Genomic DNA, 24,524 nt, shown 5'->3' with positions numbered 1-24,524 from the left:
GGCAGGGATTTGTTGTGACGAGCCTTTAAAAATAACTCTTAAGAGACATACTTTAAAGATAAACTTTTCTACTTTGTCATATGGTTCTCAGTACTTTTCTACTCTTTCTCTAAACTTTGATAATTTTCAAAACTTTACTTTTATTGACTTTTCCTCAACAACAGAAGAAACAGCTGCCCCAAGTATTTTAGTTTCTCATTCTTTCTACATACACAGGTTTTAGAGAGCACTCCTTCCCTTGAAGATGTTGTCTGCTTCCTTTAGTCAGGGAAATGCTTTGAACTTACTCTATGACTGACTGCTTTTGTCCATTTTGATAGATCTATTCTTGGATAGATTTTGTAACTGAGCAGTATCCTGATATGATTGAAAAAATCCACATTGGATCCTCATATGAGAAGCGTCCACTTTATGTTCTAAAGGTATGTCATGGGGGAGTCACTGATCTGTCGACTGCAGGGGATGTGTTAATTCTCTTGTTATAATTTGGATTTTTTTTTCTTTGAGTTCTGTAAGTATTTGTATTACAACTGTTCCTCCACTTTAATACTCAGCTACTTAAGGTTGTTTTTCCCCCTGCTTTACTAATGCACTGTTGGTCTATGAGTAGAAACCCCATTTTAGAATCTGCTCTGTCTCTTTTATGTGACATAGATAAACTCCCGAACTTCAAGACCTACTGTCATAAAATAAAGGGTGAGGAGTGTGGTCTGGATAATTTTTCAAGCCCTTGTTTTATTTATACCACCACTACCACCTCTGACTGCTTTACGAAGGAAGAAGAAAAGAGAGAGATAATCTATTATTGGATAAACACTGACACTGGTACAGGTTTTGGAACAAAACAAAACAAAATGAAACAAAAAGCTGAATAACCAAACCCAGGGAAGGATAAGAACCAGGGAAAAGCTGGGGTCCTGGCAATAGGGTTGATATGATAGCTTCTGCTCCAATCACAATTCATTTGGTTATTTATTTTCAGTTGAAAAATTGGCCTTAGTAAAGGTGAGTAAATGTGGCCAAAAAAGAATTTGTGGGAGCCATAAAACCATAATAATTCTTTCTTGATAATTTATAATTATGTGCTTCTGTTTTGTACCACTTTCCCACCATATATATGTATGTGTGTGTGTGTGTGTGTGTGTGTGTGTGTGTATATATATATATATATATATATATATATATATAATTTTTTTAAAGAAGCTCTGGAAAAAAATAATCATTGGAAAAATATTTTATTTATTAATATTTAATTTACATTTAGTTTCCCAACATTATCTAAATTGTGATAGGTGAGCCTTTTTGATCCTTCAAAGATAAGATTTGGAGTCAGGATTTCTAGGTTTTAATCTGTTCTGAAGAAACTTGCAGTGCAGACTTAAGACAGACATATGAAACATTGGGTCTTCTTGGTGTCTGAGTTGCTCAGATTGGATCCTTGTAATCATGGCATCCCATCCATGACATTTGCTATCAGCATGTCGTGTATACTCATTGGAACTTGTGTTTCTGGTACTTAGATGTACATGTGGGAAAACCATGCTTCTTGCATGCTTTAGTCTCACTCTTACTTGGCCAAGGATGCCCAGATAAGGACATAATATAGGTCTCTAGGGTACCTCCTGCTTGCCAGTGTCAGGACTAGGACCAGCAGAGCTTGCTTAGTATGGACAGAAGACAACAAATTCAGACAACTCAGGATTTTCTATTAAATTGAATAGATTAAATCAGCGAGCCAGTTCTTTCTTTGAGTAATTTAACCTTTCACAGACAGTGAATGTGAATTTCTCACTTGCTTTCTCATTGAATATTTCTATCTCCAAGTTAGTTAAGAAAATCCTCTTTGGTTGATGCAGGTGGCAATTTAAAAATCTAACTCTCTCTTTACTTATTTTGAAATTTCAACCCCATATATTTGTTTGATTTTATAACACTCTTCTCCCTTCTCTCTCCATACTCAAAATTGGGTTGTAACTATTTTTTAAAAGCAAATGAAATATAATTCATTTTGTTTGGAGATGATTTTGAGAATTCTGCTGAAACCATCAAAGGCTATTAGGAAAGAGAGATTGGAAAAATGTCTCTTTTTCCTGAGACTTGGCATCACACACTAGCCCTCCCCATCCCCCAATACTGTGAATCAGAACAAGCCTACTGTCCACAGACATATTGGTGATAAGTTTGTGTGAAGTTAGATGTGTGATTTTTTTTTTAATTTTAGATGTTTTTGGGTTTTTTTAATATATTTTATTGATTTTTTACAGAGAGGAAGGGAGAGAGATAGAGAGTTAGAAACATCGATGAGAGAGAGTCATCAATCAGCTGCCTCTTGCACACCCCCTACTGGGGATATGCCCGCAACTAAGGTATATGCCCTTGACCGGAATCGAACCCGGGACCCTTCAGTCCCCAAGCTGACTCCCCTTTCTCAAGCCTTTGTGTTCCACACCACTCACAGAATGAATGGGTAGCTGCCTACCCAACTCATAGCCATTTACCTCTAAAGATGTGTGAAGAAAGTGCCTGAAGCACTAGTTCTCTGCTCTCTACTTCTACATTCCCACGAGTTATAACTAGTTAAATGTTTGGGGAGTGAAAGACCTTTAAGTCGAAAGTCCTGGCTTCAATTTTGACACTTACCAGCTATGTGATCTTAATAATTTTATCTCTTCACTTTTAATTTCACCAGCTTTAAATTTTCCTTCAGAATTCTCATAATAATTCAGAGGCTAGCACATATGTCATATATTTGTTAAAAGGATCTATAATAATAAAAGCATAATATGCTGATTAAACTGGACAACCTTCCGGAGGAAGCCGGGGCTGCAGATTAAGCCCGGGCCCGGTGCCAGAGGGAAGCCGGTGCCGGCAGCGGGGGAGGAAGGTCCGCTCTTCCACAGATTTTGTTCATTGGGCCTCTGGTTAAAATATAGGCCCTAAATGAATGGAAACTGTAAGGTTTGAGGTGCAGGAACCTGAGCACCAAAACATTTTAAAGTAAAGTTTATTCCCCAGTAAGGAGTGGGACTCATTACGGAGGAAGAGAAATCAGAATTGAAGGAGTGGGGGGGGGGAAGGGGACTCAGCCGGGCTGCCTCCTGGACATGGAGGACAAGCAGCACGTGGCTGGTCTGGGGGTCTTTTTAAGGGGAGGAGCAGGAGAGGGTTGGACCCAGAGCGGAACAGGAAGGGGTGGGCTCCAGGATACTTTGGCACGCACTGATTGGTGGTTCAATGTCTTGGGGATGTCTCTGTGACAGATGCCAGTAATGTCATAACTCCGCCCACCTGTTGGGAGTTGGGAGAACCTTATAGAAATTATCCTGAGGATCCTTGCTATTTTTTATTTTCTTTGGGCAGGTTTCTAAAAAACAACAAGCAGCCAAAAATGCTATTTGGATTGACTGTGGAATCCATGCCAGAGAATGGATCTCTCCTGCTTTCTGCTTGTGGTTTATAGGCTATGTAAGTACATATTCACATTCTCTTAAACGTAAATCAATAAATGTGATACATCACATTAAAAAAAACTGAAAGAATAATCACATGATCATATTAACAGACACAGAAAAAGCATTTGACTAAATCTCATACCCATTTTTTATTTTTAGAAAGAGAGTAGAATAGAGGGAGAGAGAGAGAGAGAAATATCAATGTGAGAGAAACACATCAATTGATTGCCTCCTGCATGCCCTGACCAGAGCCTGGGCTAGAAAGAAGCCTGCAACCAAGGTATCAACTTGACCGGAATCAAATCTGGGACCCTTTGGTGCGCAGGCTAAAGCTCCAACTATTGAGCCAAACTGGCTAGGGCCAGCACCCACTTTTTATTTTAAAAAAACAACAACAACAACAAAAAAAAAACACCAAAGGGGGGGGAGGGGGAAGGAGGGAGGGCATACCTTAACATAATAAAGGTCATATATGACAAACCTACAACCCATCATACTCAATGGGCGAAAATTAAAACCATTTTCCCTAAGAATAGGAACAAGACAGAAATTTCCCTTTTATCACTCCTATTCAACATCGTACTGGAAGTCTTAGCCACAGTGACCAAATTTTCTAGTTTATCTCAAGAATACAATGGGGAATTTGCTTTATGTTTATAATCCAGAGTCAGATCAGTACAACCAAAGGAGCCATCAAGCTAGAGGAGTCTTCCCAGCTCTAGCCCCTGTAGCTTTCAGAAATGTTGAATTCAGTTTTAAGAAGCACTAAAACTCAAGACTCAATAATATTGTATTATAATCTAATGTGCTGAGAGACTAAATACTGATTATTCCCACCACAAAAAAAAGAAATGGTATGTGATGTGATAGAATTTATATGCACACATATGCATTGCCCGTGGACACAGACAATGGGTCGGTGAAGGCCTGGGGCAGGGTGTAAACCTGGTAGAGGGGGGCAATGGAGGAAAAGGGGAGCCATCTGTAACACTCTCAACAATAAAGATAAATTAAAATTTAAAAAAAAGGCCATGTGACAATGGAGGCAGAGATTGCAGTGATGTAGCTATGAGCCAAGTAATGCCAAACAACCACCAGAAACTAGGAGAGTGTCATGGAACAGATTCTCCCTCAGAACCTCAAGAAGGAACCAATCCTGCTGACACCTTGATTTTGGACCTCTGGTCTACAAAAATGTGAGGGAATAAATTTTAAACCAAAGAGAGAGATAGAGAGAGAGGCCGACAAAGAATCCTACAGTGCCGCATATATTAAAACTTCAACAAAAATTGTAGAAATTAAAATGGTAAATGATTTATTACTTTAAAATAAATGAGGTCTCTAATCTTTTTCTGATAATTAACTGCTATGTTAATACTGAAACATGATAATACTGAATATTTGATAATACATGACTTCAACATAAATTTACAAATTTAGTTCATAAAAATGTATTTTATTAGTTACTCCACTCTTGCAAAGATCTCTTCTTTTATTCTATAAAATTTGCTTCCTTTTCATTAAGCTGTCATTTCTGACTCATAGTAGATTTTTAAAAAACTTGTACTTTAGCTTTCCTTTTTTCCATATTTCATAAGTGGTTGTCCATTGAAAAAAAATTTAACCTGACTCATGATTGTTTTAACAGAATATGAAAATAAAATTTTAAATATTTAAAAAGAGAAAATGGTAAAGCTTTTGCTATAGCTAAGGTAGGATCTGAGGTGTTTTCTTTTGTCAATAATAAAAAAATATTTTAAAAACATCTTTTGAGTAAAGTTTAAAGCAACAAATAATTGTAAATTAATCCACACATTAAAACATAGCAATGTTGCCACTACTTCATTGTGATAGGGTATTTATACCCAAGCTTAGTCCTAGAAGCCATGCTTTAACCAGCTGAAATTTGTCTTTGTGGTTATCCTGCCTTTATATTTGGTTATTTTGGGGTGCACTTCTCAGTCATCAGAATGTGGATGTCTTTGGATCATGTTGGAAAATGTGACCCTAAGGTAGGTATGGGTCTAAAGCAAATGAGCTGTGTCAGGTAATGCCTATTAGGAAACTCATAGCCAGTACTTAGGAAAAGCTACCACTGATTTTAAAGCCAAATGACCTGATGCTTGGAAAACATACTGCTACTACAGCAAAAATTTAACTCCAAAAGCTACAAAGACAATGTAGAAAATATCACTACAGTAGTCCTGCCTGGATATAAGACAAAGTTAAAGCTCTGATTGATATGTGTTACTGAAAAAACAAAAACAAACAAACAAAAAAACTATATCTAGGTTTTTGCTTCCTTAAATCTTTGTAGTGGGCTTTATGGATTTAATAAATAATTATTTTTATTCCTCGGAGGAAATTTTATAAAATGTATGGTTCTGTTTTCTGCCTCCATTTAATAGGAAGACCATTTGTCTCGTTCCCAAGGCATTTACCACCATTGGCAGCTAAGCATCCTAAGTATCCTAGTTTTCCTAGGAATTGATACTCTTCCTAAAAGTTAAATTTGTAAATCTAAACTTGTTAAATTATTTTTTTAAAGGGAGGGGGGACACATAAAAGAAACAGACTAGCCTGATTGGTGTGACTTAATGATTGAGCTTCGACCGTGAACCAGGAGGTTATGGTTTGATTCTAGATCAGGGCCACATGCCCGAGTTGCTGGCTCCATCCTCAGTAGAGGGCATGCAGGAGGCAGCCAACAGATGGTTCTCATCATTGATGTTTCTATTTCTCTCTCCCTTTCCCTTCCTCTTTGAAATCAATAAAAACTATTTTTTTTAAAGGAAAAGAAACAGACTAAGTTTAGAAGAACTTAAAAGAGATATTATTTAACACACTTGGTTTTATTTGTAGGTAACTCAATTATCTGGGGAAGAAAATCTGTTTACCAATCTTCTGAGGCATGTGGATTTCTATGTTATGCCGGTAGTTAATGTGGATGGTTATGACTACACTTGGAAAATGGTAGGTGAAGGCAAAGAAAAAACTTGCCCCCATTGGGAATATATGATACACTGGATTAATTATTTACAAAATCCTGGATCTTGACACAATCATTTCATTATGAAAAAAGATAATAATAGTAATAATTCTCATTACGGAAAAGATCAACCTTATGTGAGTGGAAATAATTTTATAGTTCACTCCTCGGTACCTGTCAGCTTCAGAAATAATCACCGTAAGCCAATCTATTTTCATCTATATATTCAACCTTTTTCTGCCTTACCCATATTATTTTAAAGTAGATCTCAGACATCATATAATTTCATCAATAAATATTTCAGTATGCATTTCTTAAAAAGCTCTTTTAAAAATAACCACAGTAGAAATATATCTAAAAATTAAAAATAATTACTTAAAATAAAAGGTTCAATCAATATTTAAATTTCCAATTACATAATAACTTTTAAATAAGTTTCTTTGATTCCAGATCTAAATAAGGCTAATATGCTATGATTGATTTATGTCTTTAATTCTGTTGTAATCCATATATGGTCATGCTCTCAACTCTTCCTTGCAATTTATTCATTGAACAAAAAAGTTTCCCATTGTCTGAATTTGCTAGTTGCATTTTGCCATGTTGCAATTTAACCTATTCCTCTGTCTCCTGTATTTTCTAAAAATTGTTGTTGGGATTCTGTGAGCTTAGTCAGATTTAGAATTAACTTTTTTGGCATTGTGATAGTGTGTTCTCAGATCAGGATGTGTATAATATCTAGTTGTGACTCTTTTTGAGATATTAGTTACCACTGATGCACAATACCTAGATCCATTTATTCTTATTAGGAATCCTTTAAATTGAATTTTTTATTTGTAAAATCATAAATTGCAAGACTTAAAACAGAATTAATTGAACTTTTATTCTGATGATACGTGAATTTAAACCTTAGTACACTTTAATTCAATCATGAGCATGAGTATCCTGTTCAATCTCACCTCTACTGGAAACCATTATCAATAATTTTTCTAATCTATAAGTATCATGATTCATGTAAAATTACTCAAGCACTATGAAATACATTGTAATTTAGTGAGGGGCACATAAAACATAACTGAGCATGTATCGGTTAAGAGAAACCTACTTGAGTAGCACATGTAAACGCTACAGGGAATGAGAAAAGTGCAGGGATTAGGAATATATGGGATTGCACAGGAATAATTTCATGTTGGAGGTAATTTGTACAGAAGATATCAGAATGGAGATAGATTAAAAAAATCATCTCAAGTAAGAGGAATACTATGAATAAAAGTTTTCAGGTGGGGGTGGACAAATCCTAAACTAAGTAAATGAGAAATACCTAGCATAGCACACAATACTAATTTAATGTTCAATAGTGATCACATCTAGATGTTGATGTTATAATAAATGTAAGCCTTCACCAGAATCACAGTGGAATTTAGCCACCCTTTAGATGTTTCTACTTTTCAGCTGTCCTTTGTGGCTGAACTCTGCCAACTAGTAGTCCCTGCAGTTCAAGGACCTAATTTCTCCACAGAAAGTGTTGCTACCAAACCACAGGCCAGGGTTTGGAAGCAGAATGAGAGGCCTGATAGAAGTGTTGGTGAGAATAGGGGGAAAGAGTGCCACATCACCCAACCTTAGACCTAAAGGCTGTGCACCTACTTACATGATCAAATTTTCTAGTTTAGCCAAGACTGGTTTGGCTCAATGGATAGAGTGTCGGCTTGGGGACTGAAGGGTCCCGGGTTCGATTCCGGTCAAGGGCATGTACCTTGGTTGCGGGCATATCCCCAGTAGGGGGTATGCAAGAGGCAGCTGATCGATGACTCTCTCTCATCGATGTTTCTAACTCTATATCTCTCTCCCTTCCTCTCTGTACAAAATCAATAAAAATATATAGTAAATAAATAAATAAACAAATTTTCTAGTTTACCTCAAGAATACAGTGGGGGATTTGCTTTATGCTTACAAACCAGAGTCAGATCAGTACAACCAAAGGACCCATCAGGCTACAGAAGTCTTCCCAGCTCTAGCTCCTGTAGCTTTTAGAAAATGTTGAATTTAGTTTTAAAAAGCACTGAAACCCAACAGTATTGTATTATAATCTTCAAACTTGCTGAGAGATTAAATATTGATTATTCCCACCACAGAAAAGAAATGACATATGGTGTGATAGAGGTACTAACTATCCCTATAATGGTAATCGTATTATAATATATAAATGTATCAAATCAGCATGCTGTACACCTTAACTTTATGCAATGTGAAATGTCAAATATATTTCAATTTAAAAAAAAAAAAAAAAGAAAGAAAATCATGCCGGGACCGGTTTGGCTCAGTGGATAGAGCGTCGGCCTGCAGACTGAAAGGTCCCGGGTTCGATTCCAGTCAGGGGCATGTACCTTGGTTGCGGGCACATCCCCAGTAGGGGGTGTGCAAGAGGCAGCTGGTCGATGTTTCTCTCTCATCGACATTTCTAACTCTCTGTCCCTCTCAATTCCTCTCTGTGTAAAATCAATAAAATGTATTTAAAATTAAAAAAAAAGAAAAAAGAAAATCATGACTCAGTTTTAATTTGAGTTGTAACACAAAGTTATTTTACTTTTCTTACAAGGAACTCAACAATGAATGATGTTACTTTAAAGGAGTAAGACCAAAAAAAAAAAAAAAAAAAAAAAAAAGCCAATAAGCATCCTAGCAAAACCAAGTGACAAAATTAATTCTCTAGGCCAAAATTAATCAATTTTTTTTTGTTTAAATTAAAATAGTTTGAGTTAATGTGATTGAGACCAGAATAGAAACAGGAGCTGTGCAAAAACAATGCTGTGAAGAAAGGGACAGGATAAAGTGATGTGGTTGCAGGAAAGAAATATACCCTGGCCACTTAGGCATTCAAAGTCATGTCTTTCCCAGCCAGCATGTCTCAGTGGCTGAGCATGGACCTTTGAACCAGGAGATTATGGTTCAATTCTCACAACCCAGGCACACACCCAGGCTTTGGGCTCAATTCCCAGTGTTGGACATGCAGGAGACAGCCAATCAGTGATTCTCTCCCATTATTGATGTTTCTATCTCTCTCTCCTTCTCCCTTCCTCTCTGAAATCAATAAAAATATACATTGAGTGGCCAGATTATTATGATCTCTGAATGCATAATAATCTGGCTACTCAGTGTATATCCTATATAATAAAAGGCTAATATGCAAATTGTCCGCTCAACCAGGAGTTTGGTCAGCAGGCAAGCCCACCACCCATGTCCCCTCTTTCTAGCCAGGCTAGCTGGACCCCACCCATGCACGAATTCATGTACCAGGCCCCTAATATAATATTCAGATATCATAATAATCTGGCCACTCAGTGTATATTTTTTGAAAAGTCATGTCTTTCCTTAAACCACAAACATGGCCAAACTGGTTATCTGTTCCTTGTTTACTTAGGATCGAATGTGGAGAAAGAACCGTTCTGTTCATGAAAACAATCGTTGCACTGGAACAGATCTGAACAGGAACTTTGCATCCAAACACTGGTGTGGTAGGTTGTTTGTTTCATTTTGGGTAACGTTTCTTCGTTAAAGAGATTATATTCATAAAGAAAGGTGCATTAATTTAAATATAGTGGGTCTTTCTGAATCAGCAAATAATTTAAATACACATTTTAGTTAAGAGTAGTGCTATGAATATTAACTAGAGTCAGCAAATTACCTTAACCTCTCCTTTCTGCTGTTTCCTCATCTGTAAAAGAAGGAAGTTAGACCAGTTCTTTAAGTCCCATCTAGTTTCAATATTTTAAAATCCTATTTTTTCTAGAATAATAAGGAAGTGACTATTAAATTTCCTGCTGTAATAAACAAGTAATTTCATCCCTAGGATAGCAGAGACCAGGGTCAGGTGGGTATCTCTAACTTTTAATTACATAGTTAAGTGTTTACCTCTATAGTGTTTGAAATCATTTTCTTTTGTATTAACTATTCCCTTTCTTAGCATTCTTACTTTCATGAATATTACAAAAATAAGCTTATATCTAGCACAGTGCGAGTTTATCATTTCTTGATTTGAATGAGTTAAGGAACTCAGTGAATACTGATTTAGGTATTCAAGAATATTGTCTGCTCTCAGGGAAGTAGGTGTTAGTTCAACCTACAGACTCTTATTATATTTCATAGCCACTACATTTAAGAAACAGTTACCAAATAAAACTACACAGATACATGTCAGAGGAATGGGAGCATGAGAGATCCCCTTGGCTTCTCCCCTTGAAATTATAACAAGTAAACCAACTATAACTCAACAAAGAATTCCTGCTCAATACAGAGGCATGACTGAGGGATTCATACATTGAAACATCTAAAAGTGGGCAACTAGGAACAAACGGGGATATAAGCAGGGAGAACAGCACCAATGGCCCACAGACGCAGTCCTGCAGTCGGATCTCAAGGCTGGGCCTGGAGAAGGAGGAAAACAGCAGCAGCAGGCATTTTCTTCGGCCAGTAGGAACAAAGAGCTATAGGGGCAGCTCAGCAGGACAAGCAGTGAGTGGAGGGGACAGTGACTGAGCCAGCAGATGCCTGACAGAGCACAGGGTCTGGCCATGTGGCTCTCCACTGTCAGGCTAGACAGTCCTGTTGCCCTTGGAGTCAGGTTGAGGAGCATATCATCTGTAAACCAAGAGGTATTACAGTAGAACCGCTATTTCCCTCTGTGACTGATCCCCACATGGGATGCTTGGGGTGGGACCCAATGGAGGTCAGGGGAAAAATAAAACACGCCAACATGCAACACAGCTAAACTGTCTTATGGAAGCCCTGGAGTCAAAACTGAAAGACCACAGAGGTAAAAAAAAAATCTTGCAATTCAGTACCATCTACTGGAAAAATCATAGAAGGACTTGTTCAGAGGAAGCTGCTCTCAGCCAAAAATATTCCTATATAATAAAAACCTGATATGTAATATATAATAAAAATCCGGTCAACTGGTTGGCCCTTCAACCAATCAAAGTATAATATGCTAATGATATGCTAAGGCTGCTCAAGAACTCGCTATGACATGCACTGACCACCAGGGGTCAACAGTCAACCAGTTGCTTGACATGCACTGACCTCCAGGGGAGCAAATGTTCAACTGGTAGGTAAGCTTGCTGCTGGGGTCCAGCTAATCAGGACTGAGGGTCACACCCTGGAGCCCTCCCATGGTCTCCCCCTGCTGGCCAATCTCCCATGTTCCTCCCCAAACCCAATCATGCACCAGTAGGGTCCCTCTCACAATCCAGAACCCCTGAGATATTGGAGAGCTGGTTTCGCCCCAATCCCACAGGCCAGGCCAAGGGACCCCACTTGTGCACAAATTCGTGTACCATGCCTCTAGTAGACTGATATAAATGTTTAGGCAAAGAAGAACAGCAAATACCATGAATAACCATGGTAACAAGGTTACCATGAAAAATCTCCAGAAAATAGACTGGAACACATGGAAATGTGATATAAATGATGGAGATTTCAACATTGCGGTTCTGAAAATACTCAATGAGAAGCAAAAAAATACAAACAAGCAATTCAATGTACTCAGAAAACACATCAGTGGACAAAATGAGTACTTTACCCAAAGAGATTGAAACTTTAAAAAAGAACCAATCAGAAATCTTGGAAATGAAGCATGCAATCAAGGAAATTAAGAGTGAACTACTAAGGCCTAGCTGGTTTGGTTCAGTGGATAGAGCATTGGCCTATAGACTGAAGGACCCCGGCTTTGATTCCAGTCAAGGGCACATGCCTGGGTTGCAGGCTTGATCTCAGTAGGGAGCATGCAGGAAACAGCCAATCAATGATTCTGTCTTATCATTGATGTTTCAATCTCTCTCTTCCTCTCCCTTTCTCTCTGAAATCAATCTCTCTCTCTCTCTCTCTCTCTCTCTCTCTATATATATATATATATATATATATATATATACACACAAAAGAGTGAACTACTGAGCATAGAAAACAGAGGCAATCAGATGGAGGGAGAAAAAATAAGGATAATGAAGATAGAAATGGCACAGAGGAGAGAAGAGAGACCTGGGCGTAAATGAAAATGAAAGTAGTCTACAAGAACTATCTGACTCCATAAAAAAAAAAAAGCAATTGTAGAAGTATAGGCATTCTGGAAGAGGAAGAGATGAAGCAGAGAACAGAGAATTTATTCAAACAAATAGTGGATGAGAACTCCCCAAACCTATGGAATGAATTAGATCCCAGGATCCAAGAAGAAAAAATAACACTTAGTTACCTCAATCTAAAGAGTTCCTCTCGAAGGCACTTTGTATTAAAACTGTCAAAAGTTAATGACAAAGAAAAAATTCTCAAAGCAGCCAGGGAAAAGAAGGAAATGACCTACAAAGGAAAACCCACCAGAACTTCATATAACTTCTCAGCAGAAACACTATAAGCTACTATAAGAGAGTGGAACCAAATATTCAGACATCAAAAAGAGATGAATTACCAGCCACAAGTAACATACCCAGAAAAAATATCCTTTAAATATGAAGGAGTAATAAAGTCACTCTAAGACATACAGAAGCTGAGGGAATTTATCGCCAGAAAATCTCCATTGCAGGAAATACTCAAGGGAGTTATTCTACCTCAAAGAAAATAAGGTCACACCACTACAAATAAGATCACCAAAATACTTACAGCATAAACAGGGATAATTTGTGACAGCAAAAACATAAAGAGGTGTGGTTAAAGGTCTGAACTAGTAAAGGGGGATGAAGATCAGACTCACTCAAAAGAAGAAAAAAAACTTTGGTGTATATTTAAGTTTATTATTTATAAACCTAATGGTAACCACACAGAAAAATCTCCAAACCAGTACACATAGCAAAAAAAAAAAAAAAAAAAAAAAAAAAAAAGAGGAAACAGAGGAAAGAAATATGAAACACTACCAAGCAAAAACAACATATAGAAACATAAAGGAAAAGGACTAATGGAGGAACAGAGCTACCAGAAAATAAAAGATAAAATGGCCATAAGGAATCCTCATACATCAATAATTACTCTAAATGTAAATGGTCTGTGTACAACCAATAAAGTGGAACAGAATAACCATGTGGATCAAAAACAAAATCCAACCATATGCTGCCTACAAGAGACACATCTAAGATGCAAAGACAAAGGGAGATTCAAGCTAAAAGGATGGAAAATGATTCTACAAGCAAATAACATCCACACAAAAAGCAAGTGCAATCATTCTTATATCTAACAAAATAGATTTCAAGATAACAATAGGCAAAGATGGACACTTTATAATGATAAAGGGGTCTCTACATAAAAAAGAAAAAACATAACACTTCTTAATATATATGCACTCAACCAGGGAGCACTGAAATATATAAAACAACTACTCACAGAACTAAACTAAGAAACAGATTAAAACACAATCAGAGTTGGAGACCTTAATACTCTCTTTACAGCTCTAGACAGATCAAACAAACAAAATCAATAAAGAAATATCACTCTTAAATGAAACACTAGACCAAATGGACATAATTAACATTTACAGAAACTTTCACCCCAGAACATCAGATTATACATTCTTCTCTAGTGCACATGGATAGACCATATGTTCGGTCACAAAATTAGCATCAACAAATGTAAGAAAATTGAAAGTATACCAACCACGATGCCTTGAAATTACAAATCAACTGCAAAAAGGATATTTTTTTTAAAAATCCGTAGAGATTAAACAATATACTATTAAAAAATTACTGGGTCAAAGAATAAATTAAAAAATGAGATAAAAAGATATATAGAGAGAAATGAGAATAACAATACAACACATCAAAACTTCTGGAATGCAGTGAAAGCAGCTTATGTAATTATAGACCTATCTCAAGAAACAAGAAAAATCACAAGTAAACAACCTAATGTCATATGTTAAAGAACTAGAGAAAGAAGAATAAAAGCAACCCAAAGTCATGTTAAGAAATAATAAAAATTAGAGCAGAATTGAATGAAATAGAAAATAAAAGACTATATAAATTAATAAGACAAAGAGCTGTTTCTTTGAAATGATGAATAAAATTGACAAACCCCTGGATAGACTCACTAAGAAATAAAGGTAAAAGACCCTATAAACAAACTCAGAAATGACAGAAGAGATGTCACCACAGACATCATAGATATACAAAGGATCATACTAGAATATTATGAAAGACTATGTTACCAATATCAATAACCTAAAAGAAATGGATAAGTTCCTAGAATTATATCATCTGCCTAGTCTAAATTATGAAGAATTGGAAAATATAAATAGACTGATGAGCAGTAAGGAAATTGAAACAACCATCAAAACCTTTCCAAAAAACAAAAGTCCAGAACCAGATTGCTTCACTAGTAAATTCTACCAAGGTTGGTTCAAATACGCAAATAGATTAATGTAATACACCACACTAACAAATTAATGTGATACACCATATAACAAATCATATGATCTGATAAATACATGCAGAAAAAGCATTTGATAAGGTACAAAATTCATTTATAATTAAAAGACTCAATGCAATAGGAATACTAAGGAGAAAATAAACAAATGGGACTACTTGAAAATAAAAAGTTTCTTCACAGCAAAAGAAACCAAAAACGAAAAAAGAGCCCACTGTCTGGGATAACATATTTGGCAATATTACATCTGATAAATGGCTAATATCAAAATTATAAGGAACTCATACAACTTAACAGAAGGAAGACAAATAATCCAATTAAAAAATGGGCAAAGGACCTAAATAGAAACTTCTCCAAATAGGACATACAGATGGCCAAGAAACATATGAAAAAATGCTCAAAGTCACTGATCATCAGAGATGCTAATTAAAACAACAACGAGTATCACCTCACACATGTCAGATGGCTACCATCAACAAATCAACAAATGACAAGAGCTGGCGAATATGTGGAGCAAAGGGAACCTAGCGCACTGCTGTGGAAGTGCAGATTCATGCAGCCATTATGGAAAAGAGTATGGAGTTTTCTCAAAAGTTAAATTTGGAACTGCCATTTGACCCAGAGATCGCACTTCTAGGAATATATCCTAAGAAACTCAAAACACCAGTCAGAGAGAATGTATGCACCCCTTATGTTCATAGCAGCACAATTTACAATAGCTAATATCTGGAAACAGCCCAATTGCCCACCAGTAGATGAGTGGATAAAAAAGTTGTGGTACATTTATACCATGGAATACTATGCAGCCATGAAAAAAGAAGACTCATACTCTTTGAGTCAGCATGGAGGGGCCTATAGAGAATAAATAGGGCTGACAGATACTAAGTACAGAGCGGTTTACATAGTGTTTCTCCTAGATTTCATTATCAAAATATCATGAATGGAGAATCTCAAACTTTAAAAAGTTTAAGTCCCTTGTTGGAGATCATGGAGCTAAAAAGTGACAGATATAGGATATAAAGCCAGGCTTTATAATTTATTGATTTTTAGAGACAGAGAGAGGAAGGGAGTGGGAGAGAGAGAGAAACATGGATGTGAGAGCTTAACACTGAGGGCTGCCTCCTGCACACCCCCTACTGGGGGTTGGGGATGGAGCCCACAACCTTTTGGTGCATGGGATGACACCCAACCAACTGAGCCACACCAGCCAGGGCTGATTGAAATTCTTGGATGTCTGACAATAACTCTTCGTTATAAATTCCCTTTTGGAACTTATTTTATCTTTAAGCTCTTTTGGTGCTCTATTTTACTTAATACTTCCATGGTGAAACCATTATTACCTAATTTGAGTGGAAAGTGGTCAAAATATATTGTTATTGCCAAAAAGAAATAGCATGGTGCTATATTATATTAGGTTGTCATGTATTATTACATAACACAAGAATTAAAAACAGAAACAGAAGCAGCATGCATATAGACAAGAGAGAGTTTCAAGTAAGCCAGTGAGAAAGAATTAAATCTTCGGTGTTTCTTGTTCCAACAACTAGAATGTGCCTTTATGATACTTTCTAAAGGATCTATTAGAGCACCTCACTTATTAATAGGAAATGACATATATCAAGCCTACTTATTCATTTTATTTTTATTTTACCCTTCTTCTGTACTAAAATGGTCCGTATGTTAGAGATGGGAATGAGGTTGAGGATATCTTATTCTTCTAGAGCTGTCATAGCAAAATGTCACAGACTGAGTGGCTTAAACAAAAGAAAGACTGGAAGTCCAAGATCAAGATATCAGAAGGATGAGTTTTTCCCAAGACCTCTCCCTCTTGGCTTGCAGATGGCTACCTTCTCATTATGTTCTCCCATGGCCTTTTATCTGTGTTATGCATCATTGGTCTCTCCCCCCCCTCTCTCTTTCTCTATCTCTCTCTCTCTATTTCTCTCTCATTTCTCTCTCCCTGTAAGAACACCATATTAGATCAAGACCTTACCTCTATGCCTCTATGACATCATTAAAACGTAATTACCTCCGTAAAAGCCCTATTTGCAAACACAGCACATTGTGGAATAGAACTCAAACATAAATTGGCAGGGGGAGGGAAGAGGAGGGAGGGAGGCAGAATTCAGTCTGTAACTTGAAGAATTTTGTGAAAACCCCTGTTCTCAAACTTCCTAAGACGATACACTCATTTTCTAAAATGGTAAGTTAAATTACAAAGTTTTTGCAATGGGAATGCACTTTTTAAAAATCCATTATCTCTCTTTCTATGAGATGGTGGTGTCTCTTACTTATTTTTTTATTGTAGTAAAATATATATAACATAAAATTTGTCATTTTGACATTGAAGTGTACAATTCGGCAACATTAAGTACATTCACAATCTAGTTGAACCATCACCTATATTCATTTCAAAACTTACATCATTCCAAACTAAAACTCTGTAATCATTAAGCAACATCTCCTCATTCCCTGCTCCCTCAGCTCCTGCTATTTCTAATCTACTTTATGTCTCTATGAATTTGCTTCTCCTGGCATTTCTTAATTTCTTGCCTACAGAGCAAATAATGTTTGAACTTGAAGAGACCTGGTAGACCTCTTGGTACAGATGAAGCATGAAGAGCAGCTTGTTCAGACTGACATGCCTGCTTAATGGAAAAACAGTCTCAAAGTCAAGTTTCCTGACTGTCTCTTTCCACTAAAATGTTTGACATCTCTAGAAAAAGTCACAGAATGAGAATCTGAAGCTGCACTGTCCATTACAATAGCCACTAGTCACATGTGGCCATTGAGCACTTAAAATGTGGCTTGTTTCCATTGAGATGTGCAGTGAATGTAACATGCACACCAGATTTTGAAGTCTTAGTGTGAAAAAAAGAAACAAAATACTTCATGAATAATATTTATATTGGTTAAATTTGAAGTGATAATGCTTTGTATATATTGTGTTAAGTAATAAACTGTACTATTAAAATCAGTTTCACCTGTTTATTTTTTTAAAGTGATTACTTGAAAACTTAAATATGTGACTTACATTATATTTCTTTTTTTTTAAAATATATTTTATTGATTTTTTTTTACAGAGAGGAAGGGAGAGAGATAGAGAGCTAGAAACGTCGATGAGAGAGAAACACCGACCAGCTGCCTCTTGCACACCCCCTACCGGGGATGTGCCCGCAACCAATGTACATGCCCTTGACCGGAATCGAACCTGGGACCTTTCAGTCGGCAAACCGACGCTCTACCACTGAGCCAAACCGGTTTCGGCAAACTTACATTATATTTCTATTAAACTGCTCTGGTCTGAGGATTTATATAAGGACAAGCCTCTCCAATTCTCTCAAGTCCTCACTTCATCTACCCCCAATATACATGGTGGGGTGGGAGCAGAGGCAGGATGGAGGAGGTCAATGGGGTAAAAGGGACATCTGCAACATTTTCAACAATAAAGATAATTTTTAAAGTAGATTATGTGAATACACAAAATACAGAGTTTATTCTTATATTATTATTTATCTAGTATTGTATTATTTTCCAAAACAAACAGCTATAAATTAACTTTTTACCCACTATGTACAATCTCTATTCTTTTGAACTATATATCAAGGGGAAAAAGACCAGGAGTATTCAAAGTTGACCAAACTCTCAAAACTAGTTTGTCTATTCACATTATTGATTAAAATTAAAACAAATAAAATACTTGGAGAGTCGTCTGATGTTTAGTACAACATTTCGTTGTGGGAAAAAGAACATGAAGGTTGTTCCTGTTGCAAATAACAGTAAGAAAGCAGAACAAGCTTAAATAAGAAAGCCAAGCTCTGTAAGGGTAATGGTGGACCAAGGAACCAAGGGCAAGAACGCAGCTGGGACTCAGAAACAGACTAGAACTGGGCCTGGAGCAGTCAGTGTAGGGAGCTCAATGAGGCCTTTCTCTCCCATCTCATCTCTGTGATGGGACTGGCTGTTTTGGTTCGCAGTACAAGTGATGATAATGATAACGATGATGACAAGGACAAGAATCGAACAGTAAATAGTATTTGTTAGGCACTGTGTAAAGAACGTTATATGCATTAACTCATCGGATCTTCATTAAATACTCATTTAATGTATTTTTTTCATTAAGCAGATAAGTAACTTGAAGTTTGGATAGGTTAAAAAAAATTACCCAAAGCCAAGATTAAAATCAAGTGATTGGATGATTAACAATATGTAACACGGATCTTATTGTAAAGGATGGTTACCAACTAGAGTGCCCAAATTGCATCTACTAAAACAACAGCATTTACTTCATAGGGTTGCTCTGAGGATTAAGTAAAATATTTTGTGTAGATCTTTGTAGAGTTCCTGATATATAGCATGTGTTCTGTGGGTGTCAGCTGGTGTTGTTATTATCTTCTTTGTTCAAAAGAGCAACTATACTGAAACTAGTACGTTCGTCTTGATTTCAACTTATCAGTGGAGGGATTCGGATTTTAGGACACAGTTAAGGACCCAATTCAGACCCAATTCAGCTATTTCCAGAAGGGGTGGCTCCCTGGGGATCCATCGCTATGAATTAGGGATAGGAAGGAAAAGTGTTGGGGGCAGGCTGCCATTCGAAGTAATATATGCCATTACTCTTTCAACGGAATGAGTAAACATTACTCTGGCACCAAATATCACCATCACATTTTATTTCACACTAAGCCACTTTAGCAAGTTAGAATTAACGCTGAAAGCAGACATATATTCTGAGTTCCCAAATGAGTCTTTTCTTTTATGGGCTCTGTTAATTAGCAATTTTTAAACAACGTAAAAAATAAACTTACAATGGATTTTTAAAAATGGGGTTTGCCGAAACCGGTTTGGCTCAGTGCATAGAGCGTCAGCCTGTGGACTGAAAGGTCCCGGGTTCCATTCTGGTCAAGGGCATGTATCTTGGTTGCGGGCACATCCCCAGAAGGAGGTGTGCAAGAGGCAGCTGATCTATGATTCTCTCTCATTGATGTTCCTCTCTATCCCTCTCACTTCCTCTCTGTAAAATAAATAAATAAAATATTTTTTTTAAATGGGGTTTATTGTTCTCACATAAACAGGAGTTGGGAGACAGGATGAGCATTTCTGAGACTCGAGTAGACTTTCTCAAGGTTGCAAGATGGTTGCCCCCAGGCAGCAACTGTTAGAGGTCTGCTATGAGGGCATGTGAATAATCAACTTCAAATGGGACATTAACAATGTAGTGGATATCATAAATATACTCTTTACAGAGCTCTATCTAAACCATTTCTGAAAATGTTACACTATAGATACTAGGAGAATACATAGTAAGGAAAATCACAAGTTACAATAGAATGTAATATAATTTAAGTCTATCATTTTCACAACAGAGAAGGGTGCATCAAGTTTCTCGTGCTCAGAAATCTATTGTGGCCTTTTCCCTGAGTCAGAGCCAGAAGTGAAGGCAGTAGCTAATTTCTTGAGAAGAAATATCAACCATATTAAAGCTTACATCACAATGCATTCATACTCCCAGATGATAGTGTTTCCATATTCCTACAACAGAAGCAGAAGCAAAGACCATGAGGAACTGGTAAGAGCTGTTGAATTATTTTTATTATTAGCCTTTCAGAAATAAATTAATATTTAGTTTCAAGAATTAAAAACTCATCTAGGGTTTTCCACCTACATGTGAAGCCATATATATGAGCAAGGACCAGGACAGGAGTCTCTGGAATTATGCATCTGCTTTGTGGTCACTAGCTTTCTACAATAGCCACGACAGATCAAGTCTCAGCACAACACTCACCAATTTGATATTAGCATTAGGAATTGGTTGCATACTGACATCTCTAATCCAAAGAGTCCTATTAAAAGCATCTCCAATTGCAGTGTTGAGGCAAGAGCAGCCCCTACCCCTTTTTTGTAATGTAGTGGACAATACAGTGAAAGTAAAGGGGTTGATAACATGCTATGATGCCAAGGAACAGACACAATTTCAGCCAAACATTGAAAGATGGAATTTCTATATACAGACAGGGAAGAGAAGACATTCCAAGCTGAGCAGATGGTGTTTCCCACAAGAAGTACGTTCAGGGGATTGTGAGAGTGCCAAAGTGAAGGTGATACCATCAGAAAGTAGATGAGGTCAGCTTGTGAAGATAAGGTCAGCTTATTTGAATGTCAGAATAAATTTACATTTCATTCTGTAGACAACGGGGTTCCATTCAAATCTTTATTTTGAATAAAGGAATGGCACAGCATCGTACCCACTGATATTCCCCTGGGTTATTCAAGAGAGTGACGGTGAACAGCATCCAACTTCAGAAAAGATCTGGGTATCTGGGTACACTAGAAACAAATATAGTGTAACATGGGATTTATTATCTTGCTTCATAACCAAAAAAATATCTTTTTTATTGGTTGAGTCTTAGGGAGTTACTAGACATTTTACTCAAGACTAAAATAGAGTTTCTGAAAAGGATGAGAAGGGAATCAGGACACTTAGGTATAATATTGTTTAGAGAACTTGGATTTAAAGTTTGGTGATAATTTTATCTAGGAATGGGGTAACCTCAAGTTGTTTGCCTTTGAAATATAGTTATACTTCATTTTATAAAATTAATAAATTCCTATAAAAGGCTGATGAGAATTATTGTTTCTTCAAATTAAATAAAATTTTCAAGGTATTAGAAGAGTTTATGGTTAGAGTCACTCAATTGTGATTTCCATAAAACAAAACAGATTTTTTTAAGTTAATTTATTCTTCTTGATTTACCTTTGGGTAAATGCAGATTTTTCATACATGCAGCTTTTTCCAAATTTATTGATATATAACTGACATATAAAATTATGTAAGTTTAAGGTGTAAAATGTGATGATTTGACACACATATATGTTGTTAAATGATTACCACAATAGAGTTAATGCATCTATCATCTCAGATAACTACTTTTTTTCTTTTGTGGTGAGAACATGTAAGATCTACTCTTTAAGCATCGTTCAAGTATATAGACAATGTTGCTTATAGACAATATTGCTAACTATAGTCACCACACTGTACTTTAGATCCCCAGGACTATTCCATCTTGTAATTGGAAGTTTGTATCCTTTGACCAACATTTCTCCATTCCTCCCACCCTCCGCTCCTGACCACCACCATCCTACTCTATATGTATTCATGTATATAGTCTGAGTCAATTAATATATGATTGAATTTTTTAGAAATTTCCATCTATCCTGTTTTAAAGTTTTACATTAACTGAAATTTCATATTCTATTGATTTCAGTCTCTACTGGCCAGAGAAGCAGCCCAGGCTATTGAGAATATTAGTCAAGATACCAGATATACATATGGCAGTGGCTCAGAAAGTTTATGTAAGTATTTCTTAAGATCTTAGAAAACTGTGAGATATTTTTTAACAATCTGTGTTTGGTTTTTCTGTATAGATTTAATTTTTCTAAATGGAATCTTTAAGCAATGTCACTTGTAAAACAATTGGATAATAACGATTACAAATGGAAGCATAATAGCTATGACAGCACTGAACAAGCTATATTAACAAGTGAATAGTTAAAAAGAAGACAAAATGCTATTTAGGAAATATGCTCATTGCTATAGAGTAGGGGTTATAGAAATGGCACCACACTAGTTGAGTGAAGCAGAAAAGGTCATAAAAGGTGAAAAGAAAATGGGAGCTGTCCTAGGCCACCCTGTAAGGTCGTGTAGGTTGAACCCTATATACAGCTAGTGTATAACCATTACATTAGTTGCCTTTCAGTGTCAGCCTGTGCTCTAGAGCACATGTGTCAAACACAAGGCCCGCGGGCCAAATCCAGCCCGCCAGGCCTTGCAATGTGGCCCGCACCGCGCTGTCATCGCTGCACTCCGCTGTCAGTTTATGACATTGTCAGTTTATGACTGTTCAGTAAACCATTCGGCCTGCAATTTAGGCTGGATTTTAGATTTTGGCCCCTTCTCTGATTGAGTTCGACACCCCTACTCTAGAGTATAGCACACTATAGTTGAATGTCTGGTTTCTATCACAGTGATGAGAATATGTATGTGGCAAACTCTTAACAAATATTTGTTGAGCGATTCCTTTGTAGGTACAGTGGAATAACAGACAGTGGTTTTACTTTTTTTGAACCTGGGGCGAGGGAGATGAGAGAAGAGGAACAGAAAATAAACATGTAACCAACTATCAGCAAATCATGACCCACAGGTCATATCAGCCGGCAAGGGGGGTACAGTTGTAGGTGATCAGGCTGGCAAGCAGAGGCAGTTAGAGGTGATCAGGCTGGCAGGGGGGCAGTTAGGAGCAATCAGGCAGGCAGAGGTGGTTAGATGTGATCAGGCAGGCAGACAGAAGGGTTAGGAGTGATCAGGCAGGCAGACAGGCGAGCAGTTAGGAGCCAGCGGTCTTGGATTGCGAGAGGCAGTAAGACATCCCCCAAGGGGTCCAGATTGGGGAGGGTGCAGGCTAGGCTGAGGGACCCCCACCCCTCCCGTGCACAACTTTTGTGCACCGGGCCTCTAGTGTAGAATAATTGTAAAAAGTACATACCCTTATTCCAGCAATCTACTTCTAGGAAATAATATTCTAAAGAAGTAAATAAGCAGTTATGTATAAGCAAGGTTGTTCATTGTAATGATATTTATATTACCTGGAAATTAGAAAAATAAAAAGGTCTCAAATAGATATTTAAATTAATTTACACCCAGCTCTATAGTGCAATGCTATGAGTTAAACATTATTTGAACTCATTGATACACAAAACTGGTCACAACATATATCATGTTTAGAAATGTTAAAAAACAGAATGTATAGAATGATCTTAGTATGTAGGAAAAATATAACTTAGAAATTTTTAAAAATTAAGTTAATTTTTTTGTTGTTGTTGTTAAAGCCTTCACCACAAAATAAAAGGAACTAAGACATTAATGGTGATTATCACTTCTTGGTAAAGTTATGGATAATTCTGATTTTCTTCCTTAACTTGTTTTCCACCAATCTCCATTGTTTTACCAGCAATGTATATTACTTACTAATCAGAAAAATGCTAAGCAGTTTTCATTTTTAGGGGGAAAGAACACATTTTGTTAGTTAATTTGAAACATTTGTATTTTGAAAAGTAATTTCTTTTTCTTCTTACAGATCTAGCTCCTGGAGGTTCGGATGACTGGATCTATGACTTGGGCATTAAATATGCCTTTACAATTGAACTTCGAGATACAGGCGAATATGGATTCTTGCTGCCAAAGCATCTCATCAAACCTACTTGCAGAGAAGCTCTTGCTGCTCTCTCTAAAATAGCTTGGCATGCCATCAGAAATGTTTAATGCTCTTGATTTTTTCACTCTGTTCTCACATTTTAATTTACTGATTCCAAGACCAAATTATTGTACCAGTTTCTTTTTTAAGTTTTAGTTTTGGTAAAAGGTTTTCTTATTCCTTTGGTTTTGTCAGAGAACAAAATAAATGTAATAAATAAATAAATACACATTTTTCCCTTTTTTGTTTAACTTGTAAGAAGCTAGGTATTGATTTTTTTTTTCTTTGATTTGTGATGTTTGACTAACTGTAACTGGACAACCAATGGGTCCTGGCTGCCTGTCAGTACTTGAGCTAATTGAGAAGAGACAGGATTGAATCATATATGGTGTTTATTCCAATAAAGCTGGCAGCATGGGAGTGGGAGAGCAGCAGGTC

The 24,524-nt window shown here is 36.7% G+C and overlaps 1 protein-coding gene across 2 annotated transcripts in view; it reads left to right on the top strand.

The window, feature by feature from the left end:
* The window catches only part of CPB2 (carboxypeptidase B2), a 48,101-nt gene extending 23,786 nt beyond the window's left edge, over positions 1-24,315 (top strand). For both annotated transcript variants that reach the window (XM_084879428.1, XM_084879429.1), the window contains exons 5-11: positions 321-422; positions 3,361-3,465; positions 6,315-6,425; positions 9,860-9,953; positions 20,202-20,404; positions 22,101-22,188; positions 23,970-24,315. In XM_084879428.1, coding sequence (XP_084735554.1) covers positions 321-422; positions 3,361-3,465; positions 6,315-6,425; positions 9,860-9,953; positions 20,202-20,404; positions 22,101-22,188; positions 23,970-24,154 — 888 coding nt within the window. In that variant the 3' untranslated portion in view covers positions 24,155-24,315. The remainder of the gene's footprint in view (positions 1-320; positions 423-3,360; positions 3,466-6,314; positions 6,426-9,859; positions 9,954-20,201; positions 20,405-22,100; positions 22,189-23,969) is intronic.
* The last annotated feature ends 209 nt before the right edge of the window (positions 24,316-24,524 follow it).

The sequence above is a fragment of the Pipistrellus hanaki genome (genome assembly GCF_964339955.1).
Source record: "Pipistrellus hanaki genome assembly, chromosome: 3".
In the NCBI taxonomy this organism is placed as follows: domain Eukaryota; kingdom Metazoa; phylum Chordata; class Mammalia; order Chiroptera; family Vespertilionidae; genus Pipistrellus; species Pipistrellus hanaki.
This window is presented reverse-complemented; position numbering and strand designations above follow the sequence as displayed.